This window comes from Eretmochelys imbricata, chromosome 9 (assembly GCF_965152235.1).
Source record: "Eretmochelys imbricata isolate rEreImb1 chromosome 9, rEreImb1.hap1, whole genome shotgun sequence".
In the NCBI taxonomy this organism is placed as follows: Eukaryota; Metazoa; Chordata; order Testudines; family Cheloniidae; genus Eretmochelys; species Eretmochelys imbricata.
The window spans coordinates 53,079,264-53,092,424 of NC_135580.1; the positions used below are offsets into that span (position 1 = coordinate 53,079,264).

The 13,161-nt window shown below is 44.3% G+C and overlaps 1 protein-coding gene across 15 annotated transcripts in view; it reads right to left on the minus strand.

Moving 5' to 3' along the window:
* CEP63 (centrosomal protein 63) overlaps positions 1-13,161 on the minus strand; it is a 49,127-nt gene that overhangs the window by 25,626 nt on the left and 10,340 nt on the right. For 10 of the 15 annotated variants that reach the window (XR_013347029.1, XM_077825514.1, XM_077825515.1 and 7 more), the window contains exons 2-5: positions 11,559-11,627; positions 6,076-6,256; positions 3,832-3,927; positions 661-783 (exon numbers count right to left, since the gene is read on the minus strand). Coding sequence is in view for 14 of the 15 variants with exons in the window: in XM_077825514.1 (XP_077681640.1) it covers positions 661-783; positions 3,832-3,927; positions 6,076-6,256; positions 11,559-11,602 (444 nt within the window). In the remaining variant the exon portion in view is untranslated. The remainder of the gene's footprint in view (positions 1-660; positions 784-3,831; positions 3,928-6,075; positions 6,257-11,558; positions 11,628-13,161) is intronic. The other 5 variants (XM_077825518.1, XM_077825520.1, XM_077825517.1 and 2 more) reach the window with 2 other exon arrangements.

The following is a 13,161-nucleotide window of genomic DNA, read 5'->3' on the forward strand; positions in this document are numbered from 1 at the left end:
CGTTACCAACTTCTAAGTGGTGCTATCAAAGATGAAAGAATATGGCTGGTCTCATCATGGTAGTAAGATTAAAGACAAGCTGGACTTGGAAAACACTCATGCAGAGAATTTCCTCCAAACTCTGTGGTAACAACCCCATCGTGCTTGAATTTTCTACCTTTACATGCTGTCTTGTCCTTAAAACATCCACTCACCTTTGATTTAATCCATGATAACAATAATATCATTTATTAACTGTATTAAAATAGCAGCAGGCCCCAAAAGAGATTGAGCACCATTGTGCTAAGGCGATAAAAATATGTTTACCAGTAATCATATGTTTCTTTTTACATTTTCAAACAGTTCTCCCCTACTCTCCACACACACACACACACACACACACGTGACAGCTTGCCCCGCTCTTTTATAAAATCCTGGCGGACACAATATTCATGAACTCACATGCGATCCCAATTAAACTGGGCAGCATCATGGAGAGGACCAGTGCAGAAATGGCCTTTGCTACACAAGAGCACAAGGACAGCGAATGCAGGGGTGAGTGGACTGAGTATTTGCACTCACAGTCCACTTGCTTATTAAACATTCAGAGTTGCTACTGAACCTGAAACAAGTCAGTTTGGTTTGTATGAACAATGGCCATGGCTTCTATTATCCACACACCTCTATCTTCTTAGTCAATCTGCTCACTTCGGACCGGTCATCCCCGTGGCTCTTGGGACCCTCCCTAGCTTCTTTCAGTTGTTTCTTCTGCAGCTTCTCATAGCTTCTCTTCAGCCTGCCTAGCTGCAAGGAAGTCAGTGCAATTTTTGATAATGCTGGTCAAGGTCACAGTGCATTAAATTAATGAAGCATTCTGAAGGAAGGGACATAAAGTCATTTTATAGAGATACTCCCTCAAACCAAGACCATCCGGTTGGCAGAAGAAGATTTCTACCTGTATAATAAACAAAAAGTACTATATGTACTCCATAATGTATCAAAATATGCTGGATTGTGCCACAGTGGTTTGCCGCTGGGTGGATCAGCAGCAGCAGCAGAAATTGAACCTGGGTCTTATGGACTTAAGGCAGGAGCCCCTACTGCCCGAGCTAAAATACATAATATCCAGCTCTGTCAGCCAAGGCTGTACCAGGCTCATAAACTTCTGTCTGTGGCCCACCCAGCACCAGAGGGAGACAAAGTACCTTGCTGAGCAGATATGGGTTACAGAAACATGGAGTGACAGCACCCAAAGAAAAACAGAACGCTGTGAGGCTTGACTACGAACCTGTCAAGGATGTAGGTGACAGACATTCATGAAATTCCAGTGTATGCAATACAACAGCCACTCATCTTGTCATACTGGTTGCTTAGCTAGGTCATAAAATTTCCCCACTGACTGGAGAAAGATAAGGAAGAACGTCACCCATGTCTACTGCTAGAATTCTAATTTTATTAAAAAACTTGAATAATAAATACTTTGCATTTAAATAGCATCTTTGATCAAATATTTTGAACTTAAACAGAGCATTTGCCACCTGATTATCTAATTTCTTTACAAACACTGACAAAATAAAGCTCTTAACATCCTGTGAATTGGGGAAATATCTCCATTTTACAGATGGATAAAATGAGGCACAGAGTGGGTTCGTGACTTGCCCATGGTTCTAAAAGAAACACATGAACAGAGCCAGGAAGTGAACCTAAATCTCATCATTCCCAGTCCTGTGCTTTACCCACAAAGCCATGCTTCCTTTCAGAAGAGGATCTCCTGATTCAGCAAAGTGATTAAACGCTTTGCGGAACAGGAATGGACTTACTTATGCGCTTTGCTGAGTGGGAGCCAGAAAGCTTTACAAATATAGATTTAACCTTGCAACATCTCTGTGATTTATAGACTATATAGTATCAACTATCACATTTATAATGATGGGTGACTTGGGGCAGGGGGAGGTTGTGAGGCTTTCCTACAGACACAAAGCAAGCAGTTTGGGGATTAGACCCCAGGATTCCTCAGTCTCCTGTTCTAACCCCCACCACATTATCCCTTTTTGAGTTCAATACTAATGCGCCTCAGTCTTGACCCACACCACAGTTGCGATTCCAGTCCTGAGCTTTAAGACAGATCTGTTAATGCACTTCAGTCTGGCCTAGCAGCATCTCTACTATTCCAGTGGGGACATTTCCTGAACAAAGACTGTTCATCATGCTGAAATGTAAGGGGGTTTTAAATGAGGAAAGATGTCTTCTGCACACTAAATTGAGACTACCAAATTAATTATACTTATGACCTATAGTAAGCAGGAACTGAGCCCAATCCTCCAGAGATAATGCACTGCTACCCTCTCCTGGCATTTAGCTCCACACTACTGACAAGCCAATGGAAACAGAAGTAATCATTAAGGCACTTACATGAAATACTGTCAGCCCACCCGCAGAAAATCTCAGCATCTGTTACATTACAGTGGGCAGGACATCCTTTGTGGAATGAAGAGTGTGGAACTCTTTTTAAAAGTCTTTGTCAAGTAAATTTAGTGATATCATCATGCCTGGGAGAATGGAGTCACCTTCAAAGAACAAGAATACAGGCAGAACCAGTAGTAACCCCCCCCCTCCACCCCATTCTGCCAATCTCCTTCAGCCCTGGCCTCGAGGGTCAGGCTCTATGCTGATTCAACAGCTAGAATTTCCCCTGAGATATCAACAAGAATATCAACAGGCATGCTGGTCTCAGGAATGTGGATACCCATTCACTGGTAAAAGGACTGAGATCAACTGACTACACACTAGCCTCTGAAAAGCCACCAGAATAATGATATTCTGTCACTACCAAATTGAACCCATTTTACATGGCGGGTGCACACAGACTACCATAATGGGCGGCAGGATAAAATCCTAAAATAAGGAGATACAGAAATTTTGTAGGAGACCGTAAAACACAGAGTATTTTTGATCTACAAGGACATGATGTAGACTCCATAGCAATTTTCAGGAGGAGGTTGGTATCCTTGGCTCAATTCAAATCCCCCAACACATGTCCATGCACTGGTGGAGTCAGTATACCACGTGGTGGATGGTTGCCACCTTCTCTCGGCCACCATGACTGTACTTCCAGATGGAGGTATATATCTGCCGCAGGAAAAGTCATCATCTCATGTTTATTTCACATGAAAAAGGCCAGCTGCAGAGCTGTGCTTTCTTTAAATTTCATGCTATGCTGGGAGAGCAACAAAGCAAGATAAGCACAAGCATAGGGGTGTCTGGGGTGAGAGAAGACAGGAAACCTTGGCTGTAAACTGCTGCTGCTTTTCAACACACCTGAAAGTAGCCACAATAAGGGCTAGTCTATGCTTGAAACATTACAGCTGCGCAGTTATAGTGCTTCAGGGTAGCCACTCACTACAACGACGGGAGGGATTCTCCCATCGCCATAGTTAATCCACCTTGCCAAGAGGCAATAGTTAGGGCGATGGAAGAATTCTTCTGTCAGCTGATCACTGTCTATGGCAGGGGTTAGTTTGGTTTAACTACACTGCTCAGGGGTGAGGATTTTTCCACACCCCTATGCGACATAGCTGGGTCGACTTAACTTTAGAGTGTGGACCTGACTTCAGTTTACAGCAAGTATTTCCACTTTCACAGTAATCTTTGGAATGAGATGAAGAGTGCTATATAAATGTAAAATATTATTTTGTTGCTAATCAATCCTCTTGTTTTGGCACACAGTGGGGAAGGGAGGATTAAGAAAATCACAGCATTCAAAGGACAGTGACGAAATGAAACATTTAATCTATCAGACCACAAGGCATAGACTGGGGTTTCAACACCAAATCTCATCTTTCTGAAACCCACCTCTTCTTGAAACTTCTTCAGCTGCTGTTCATACTCCACAACCATGCCTTGTTGGACTTGCTCAGTGTGTTCTAACTGCTGGCGCAACCTACCGACCTAAAGAAAGAGTTAAAACACAGCACAGTGACTATCAGCACAGAAGCAGCAGACTCAATACAGCTGGCTGTCTCACCAGTAGATGTGGAAATTGAAGGATTACTGTATTTTAATTTCATAGTATATATTACATACATAAACACACATTATAGTATAAGTGGTAGCAACTGTTACAGCTAAGGTCCTGGTACAAGAAATGCTATTGTCCTACTGGTTTCAATGGGGTTACTCACCAAGCATCAGTTTAAGTGTGTGCTTAACTCTTTGCCGGATTTGACCTACATTTGCAGAATTGCTTCCATTTCAACCCCTTGTTTTCAGCCAATCAGTTTTCTAAAATTTGCATCTTTGGGGCTGAAATTTGCCAAACTCAGTTTACGCCAAAAGGTCGGGGGGAGGGGGGCAGATGTGACTGATCAGAAATGCGGATTATCATTTCAAGCTATTTGTCAGCAACAAAGACAGCCACCTCCGCTGTTTCATCTGCAGGGAGTAAGAAGAAATTCTTCAAATTCTATATGCAGGGAGGGGAGAAGAGAGGAATAAAAGAAAACAGGCTTCAAAACAGGCAAATGGGAGATTATTCCTCCTTTAAAGGCTTTTTTTTTTTTTTTAAAAAAAAAAACTCATTTTCCTTTTTCCTCACATCCTTTCCCCTTCTCGGAACTCTAGGGCAGAGACCTGTCTAATTGTATGTCTGAAAAGCAACAACAATAAAAAAGATTTGGGCAATGTAAAATATATATATATTTTTTTTTTTTTTACAAACACATCTCAGCATAAGAAATGTATAGTTTGTCTCTGGTGATAGGGAATCTCTCAAAAGTTTTCAGTGAAATAAAAAACTGGTAAAAGTGTGATCATGACCCATACAAAGAAACTTCATTCAAACTGGTTGTGAATACTGGTGGCCTGATACAAAATAACTGTATTCTGGACATGCTAATCCTAATACTTACCCTGTCAATCATTAATATCTAGAGAAGAGAGTAGGGCACTAAAAAATAAATTCCCAACACATTACCAATATAAGCTACCCGACTCTCTTTTTTCTCCTGCTCATTGTCTTGTTAACCTAGATTCTACACCAGATCTACTAGTAGTTATATACATACTTAGGTGTAGTTTAGGGGCCATAGAAATACCTCTAGTTCCACGGTGACAAAGGCACCCAAAACACAATTTATATACTCAGTCACAAACAAGTTTTGTGATGAAGGTGCAAATTCCAGTCCCAACATGTTAAAACTTGAATGCCTTCCCCACATCCCTGGAGTGCAGCTAACACGCTACTTATGGGGAGGGCAATGTGCTAACAAGGAACAAACAGGACAAAGAAGCTGTACAATGTGAGGCAAGATTTTAAAATAAATGAAGTACAGCTAAAGGTCAGAGACAGTCCCACAGCCCACCACAGTCCTCTTGATCTCCTAGCACTCAAGAGAAGGTGCAACATTGCTCCTTGTAAAATGAGTTAAGTTTAATATCATTATAAACACAGACCACAGAAGCTTTGCTACTTGATCTATATGTACAGTACTGACACAGGAATTTGTTACATATACTTTTGAAACCCCACAAAACTAATGCCACAGCCCTCAAAAAACAAATCAGTTTGGAAACACTGGATCATCACTTGGTGCAGTTTAGCAATTAGCTTTCTCATTACCCTTGTGATTGGAAGTATTCAGTTTGCTTATGACTTCTGTGACCAGATAAGGTGTTTCTAGGATCTCACAAGGGACTTTGAGAGTCCAGGCTGGTTTCTTGAAACGGGAAGTTCAGCACCCAGTTTCCATTGAATAACACTGCGAGTTAGGCAACTCATTCCTTTGCCAATGACAGGTAGTCCGCAGTTGTGAAGCAGGGTTCCTGCTTTCCCTGACACAGGGTTAACAGAACTGACATGTTACACATTTACATTTTTTTCATTGAAGTCTTCACCACTTAATCTCTGAGCTTTAATCAATAAAACACCAACAAAAAACAAGATGCTTCTGACAAAACAGTAACTGAGGTGAATACATTTTTGTGCAGAGACAATGAACATTAATGAAAATTTATGCTGGCTCTTGTATATTCTATATTGACGGACAACGTGCACAGGAATATCACTGAATGTGAGACAGAGTGAGCCTGGGGCTGTACCTCCTTGTGTTTCTCATCCAACAGAGTCCTGACAGAGGAAAGCTCTTGATCTCGGATCTCCAAGCAGGTCTCCAGAGCCTGGGTCTGCCCTTCCCATTCAGACTTCTTATGAGCCACCATGATATCGATCTGCTTCATCAGCTCCTGCAGCTCTGCCTCACAGGACGTTAAGAACCCTCTGCTGGCAAGAAGACAGCTTGCTAAAACCGCACAGTAGACAAAAGAGCTACTGAACCTAGCCCAACAAGAGTACTTCTTCCCTCCACTCTCACACACCTCCCTCACCCATGATGATGGGCATCTCCACCAAAACAGGCTAACTGAACTCCTTGACTACAGCGGGAGCAGGGGCAGGCACAGTAAATAGGGCAATATATTAAAATGTGTAACATTCTCCTCATCAAGGAAAGCCATAAGTAGAGAATTATTTAACATTGTGGCAGCTAAACAGGCAGTCTAGTATAGCTCAGAATCACAGGGGGTTCCTCACCTACATGCTAGAACTACCATGTTGACGTATGCTTTGTTTGTGTACTAAACTAAAAAGAGCACTCAAACATTAGAGACCAGAACCCTAGCTGGTATAAATCAGCCATAGCTCCAACTGAAGCCAGTGGACACACTGATTTGCATTAGCTAAGGATCCTACAATAAACGCACATATAGTACTTTGCACTTCTAAACAAAATTACTGATTTATTTTCCCCCCCATCTGTTCAGGTCAAGACACTAGCCAAGGGGTAGAATTTTCAAAAGCGCTTAGCACGGCCTAACTTTGATCCATTGAAGTCAAAGGTTTCTGTGAAGTTTTACCACAGACTTCAGTGGGAGCAGAATTAGGCCAATGCTGAGCACTTTTGAAAATCTCAACCAGGACAAATGGCCTATACAATTTAAACTAAAGGCAAAACCTCTCTTTATTTAATCACAGGAGCACAAAAAGCATCTATAAATAGAGTAACTCCTCACTTAAAGTCATCCCAGTTAACATTGTTTCGTTGCTGATCAATTAGAGAACATGCTCATTTAAAGTTGTGCAATGCTCCCTTATAACGTTATTTGGCAGCCGCCTGCTTTGCCCACTGCTTGCAGAAAGAGCAGCCCATTGGAGCTACCTGGTGGGGGCTTGGAACCAGGGTGCACAGGCAGCCCCCCATCAGCTCCCCACTACCCTAAGTTCCCTGTGCAGCAGCCGCCCAGCAGGCTATCAATTGCCAGCAGTTCAGTTGTCCCTCCCACACACTGCCATGTGCTGCTCCTGCCCTCTGCCTTGGAGCTGCTCCCAGGAGCTTCCTGCTTGCTGTGCAAGGGGGGGGGCCCGGGGGAGGAAAGGGGTGCTAATGTGAGAGTGTTCCCCTCCCCTCTGCTCCTTACCCCATTTCCATAGAGCAGGGGCGAGACAACAGGGTCAGGACAGAGGGAGCTTGCTGGCAGCAGCTATTGTCTCAACTTGCTGATCTACTTAAAAGGGCAATGTACTTAGAGTGGGGTCAGCGTACTTAAAGGGGCAATGCGCATCTCTCTCTCACACACATGGTGTGTCTCTGTCTCTCTCTGCCATGCTGTCTCCCCTCCCTCCATTCGTTCTGCCTTGTAGAGTGTGAGGCTATATTAACAACATGTTAATCCCTGACGGCTCAGCTGACTGCTAGTTTATCATTTAGCAGTAAGGCATTCCCTGGGAAATATCTCACCCTCTGACTTCTACACCTCAACAAAGCTTCACAATCGTCATTGCTACGTACAGTATTAAATTGTTTGTTTAAAACTTATACTGTGTGTGTGTATACACACACACACACGCAGTCTTTTGTCTGGTGAAAAAATTTTCCTGGAACCTAGCACCCGCATTTACATTAATTCTTATAGGGAAAATTGTATTCGCTTCACATTTTTTTGCTTAAAGTAGCATTTTTCAGGAACATAACTGCATTACCCAAGTGTCAAAACACAGAGGTTAGTACAGTAACTCCTTGCTTAACGTGTAGTTAACTGAATGGGATTTTCATATTTTGTAATTTAAAAACAAAACACGACTTTGTTCCTATGACACACTGTATCTCAAAATAGCACCCATATTCACCAGTGTGATATGATTATATGTTTTGTGGAAAGTGCCTTGTGAGGTATCATTTAAGAAGTCTTGATCTGTTGAACATTAATGTTCTGTTGAATCATATGTACTATCATTGTACCAAGTTATGCTATGTGTGTTTTACTGAAACATGTGAGGTTGGAAGACACCCACAGCCAGCCCTTCATTCGCAACAAAGAAGCAGCTATCACTGGCCAGACAGGTGTTGACGGCCCATCAACACCTATCTACTCTGCAAAAGACTTCTCAGAGAGGGCACCTATGCAACGAGGGCTGTCTAACCCCCATGTCACTTCAAGGATCTTTCTAGCAGCTGGAAGAAAGTATAAAAAGGAGGGACAATGACATCATCACCTGGCCTCTCTCCTCCCCCATCTCAATACTTGGAAGATTGTCTGGAAGACAAAGATTTTGAACTGGGGAGACTAGTCCCAGGCTAGGAAGGGAATTCACACTATGTATTAAGAGCTGTAAACTGCCTAGAACATCTAGTGGAGTGAGAAACTGCTTGATTCAAATCTTGCTCAGTGTGTAGAATTTAGACTGCTAACTTATTTTTATTTCTTATGTAACCAGCTTTGGTCTCTATGACTGCTACTTATAATCACTTACTATCTATCTTCCTGTAGTTAATAAATCTGCTTTATATTTTATCTAAAACAGTGTGTTTTCAGTTGAAGTGCTTGGGGCATCTCAGCTCAGGTTAACAACGGCTGTTGCACATCTACTACCCTTTGCAGGAGTGGCGAACTAATTAATGAGTTTGCACCATCCAGGAGAGTCTTGAGCACTGTAAGACAGTGTATTTCTGGGGTGCAAGGATGGGAGCTGGGGTGCTTGGCTGGTGCCTTTCTGTGTATGATTCATGAGTGGCTTGGAGAGCATTCATGCAATTTAGCTGGGTGTGAGTCTCCACATGCCGACAGCTGAGCAATCATAGCACCTGTAGGAACTAGTTGCTTGTCACTGGCATAGCATTGAGAGAGACAGTCCAGGCTCGAGAGTTAAGGGGTACAACGGTCCCACGGGATCCTCGGGAAACAGCCTGAAACTATCACAGTCCCCAAGCAGAAATTTTTTTGAACAGAGTTCCAATCATCAGAGAAATCTTACAGCCAATTTATCAACTCCTGAAAATAGAGGATTATCACATAAATGCTGACAAACACCTAAGTGAAGCAGGGTGGATAACGCCACCATAATTAAGAATAAAACATCTCCAATCTACTGGCGAGCGTTTGCTCCCTAGACATGCTGAAATTTCAACTTTGGTGCAGTAATCACTGAACCCAAATCAACTAACTTCCCTGAAACCTTACAAGCTGCTAAGCTTGGGACAATATTAAATCTTGCAAGATGGAGCCCAAGAGAGACGTGAACTCCATACTGATCTTTACCCCTTTAATTTGCTTGTCAAATAGGAAGGACTGAAAAGAAATGGAAATCAATAGGTCAAGGGATTGAAATTCCTCTGTCTCCCTGGAGTATCCGTAAACTTCAGAACTTGACAGCTTTGCTATAGGGAATCATAGAATATCAGGGTTGGAAGGGATCTAAGGAGGTCATCTAGTCCAATCCCCTGCTCAAAGCAGAACCAATCCCCAATTTTTGCCCGGATCCCTAAATGGCCCCCTCAAGGATTGAACTCATCAAGGATTGAACTCACAACCCTGGGTTTAGCAGGCCAATGCTCAAACCAGGGGGAAGCTGAGGGAAGGCTACTCATTCTTAAAGGAGCCAGCCTCACAGTTCAGTTTGAAGTTCACCCTGTCCTGTGAGTTGACCAAACATTAAGCAGTAATTATGGTCCTTAAGAACATTTCCTACTCAGTGAGAGTAGCTGTACAATTCATATCCAAGTTCTGAAACCATTACTTGGCAAAGAGATAGTCTTTGCCACCTTCGGAGTTGGGGCACAGTCTGGCAAAAGGAATATAAAAGTGGCACACGCCGTTGAGGCAAAGGGAACAATTACTTTCATGTCCCATTTGCTCAACTGACAAGAAAAAAAGATGCTCGTTCAACTGCCAGCGCTGCTGACTCAACCCAGGATCTGAAGCGGGCAAGGTTCTGCAGGGGGTCAACGTGCCGGGGGTCAGACCAGATGATCATAACGGTCCCTTCTGACCTTAAATTCTATGAGTCATGATGTTTTTATCCTGGCTGCAGCAGGATTCTGCAACTGGAACTTAGTTAAGATCTGTTGATGTTGTGGGAGCCAAGAGAGAATGCGGCTCGCTCTCCTATAGCCAAATGCAGTGCTAGCCGTATTTCTGACAGTAAAGTAAGCAGACTGGAATAGATCCACAGAGTAAGGTGGTGCCATTTTTGCGTATTCACTTTTATGACCATAACTGCACTTAGCAGTAGAATAACTTGTAAGAAGGCTGAAAAATAGAACAGAGATTTCGCAAAAGGATAATAGTACAGAAATGCCAGCTATTAAGACAACAAAGGCTTGTAGCCAGGAACTATTTGGAAAAGCAATTCACTATGGCCTTGATCCTGCTCCAGTTGAAGTTAATGATATACGATCAGGCCCTACTGGCCAAATCCTGAAGACCTTACTCAAACATAACACCCTTTACAGCTCCGAGCACAGAGGTGGGCAAACTCCTGCCTGGCCTCTTAGCTCTTGGCCCGGGTGGTTAGCCCCCGGCCTCTCCCCCGCAGCCTTAGCTCACTGTGCTGCCGGCGCAATGCTCTGGGCGGCAGGGCTGCAAGTTCCTGGGGAAGCGCAGCTGCAAAGTCTGGCCTGACACGGTGCTCTGTGCTGTGTGGCAGTGCGGCTGTAGCACCGCCAGCCACCGGTGCTCCAGTCAGCGCAGTAAGGGGCAGGGGGGTGTGAATAGAGGGCATGGGAGTTCAAGGGGGTGGGCAGGGGTGTGGATAGGGGTCAGGGCGGTCAGAGGGCGAGAAACAAGGGGGTTGAATGGGGGCAGGGGTTCCGGGGGGCAGTCAGGAAGGAGAGGGGGGATTGGATGGGGCGGAGGGGGGTAGTCAGGGGCAGGGGGCAGTGGATGGGGCAGGAGTCCTGGGGGTGCCGTCAGGGGACAGGGGCGGTTGGATGGGGTAGGAGTCCGGGGTCAGGGCCGTCAGATAGGGATCAGGGGCTGGACCACGCCTGGCTGTTTGGGGAGGCACAGCCTCCCCTAACCAGCCCGCCATACAATTTTGGAAACCCGATGTGGCCCTCAGGCCAAAAAGTTTGCTTGCCCCTGTCCTAGCACAATGGGTCCCGGTCCCTATCTGTAGTTCCCAGCTGTTACAATAAGCAAAGGAGATTTTGTCTGACTAAGGAGCAAACCAAAGGACTGTAGAATTTGAACTGATATAAAAGTGAAGCTGCATGAGTTTGAGAGAGCATTGTAAATGGTGGTATACGTACCCTCCGTGCCCTTGTCTTTGCATTCTCTCCAGCAAAGCCTCCATCACCAAGTCACGTCCTCTTTGGCAGCTGGGAAAGCAAACAAAGCAGAGATCATGCCATGGCAATTCATCAGCCAGTGTAGTCCCTCCACAGCTGACTGGAGAACATGATAGAAGTCTAGGAGGCAGGGAAGGTGAAGAATTACACAATTTACAGTGTGTGCATGGGAATAACAGGGAGAACAGTTATCATTTCAATGAGCTTACAAGCCAAACGTGGGCCAGATAAAGCAGCAAAACAAACCTCATTACAATAAGAGTCAGAATTACTTCTCACTCCTCACCATTGGCTGGTTGATACAATAGTCTGATCCAGTGAATACAATGCTTCAACAGTGGAGGTGAAATACATATTCAGAATGTGAACATTAGTGGTCTGGTTAATCCAACTGGTAAGGATATACTGGACTTTGAGGGATTTTCCCTCTCTAGGACAGAGAAGTGATGAGACATAAGAATTACCTGACTGGATCAGCACCAAGGTCCATTCAGTCTACTGTCCAGTCTCTGACAGTGGCCAACACCAGCTACTTCAGATGAAGGGTATAAGAACCCCACAGTAGGCAGATGTGGGATAACCTGTCCCCACATTAGGTCTTACCCTGCTGTCTGACACCTGGTCTACACATAAACCAGGGGTCCCAAACTCAAATTACCACGAGGGCCACATGAGAACTAGTATATTGGCCAAGGGCCGCATCACGGAAACCTTTTTCATATAATACAAAAGCATAGTCAAATATGAAAAAAAAAAAAGAACAATTACAGCTAAGTGAGACCTGTGGAATCCTGCTGAACATATCATGGCTCACCTGCCCCGTCAGCTACTTTGGAGGCATCAAGAGGGATTTGATTTGAAAGGGAAAATGGAGAGCCTCGGCAAGACACTTGGTTCTCACCTCCTGAGTCTAGGATTTAAAGCCAAACTGATGTTACATGATATGAGTTTGCTGGTCTCAGCTAAGGCTTTGGTGGTCAAGTCTCTTGTGACTCCTGTCTGTTGATTTAAAGGTAGTCTAGAGCTTTGGGGCCAGAGGTATGGCAGCATGTGCAGGATGCAGTCCTTGAGACTCCCTAAGCTCTGAGCACGTGGGCTGGGGCTAAAGGCAAAGAGTACACTAGCTTCCACAAGGTGATGTTCTGTTGTAACTGTTCATGTGGGGGAAGAACCTCCAAGTTCATGTACACCAGGGGTTCTCAACCTGGGGATCGGGTCACAAGGTCATTACATGGGGGCGGGGGTCGCAATCTGTCAACCTCCACCCCAAACCTCACTTGCCTCCAACATTTATAATGGTGTTAAATATATTAAACAATATGTTTAATTTATTGGGGGGGTCACACTCAGAGGCTTGCGATGTGAAAGGGGTCACCAGTAAAAAAGTTTGAGATCCACTGATGTACACAAAAGAATGAAAATGTTGAAGGGGCAGGCAGCAGCCAGCTGCAGTTTGTAGGCAGGGAGCACGTGCAGGTTGTGAGCACATGCCTTGTAACAGGAGGCGCTGTCCTGAGAGTGTGGGGGATAGAGGCACATTGACCTGATTCAAGTAAACAAAACC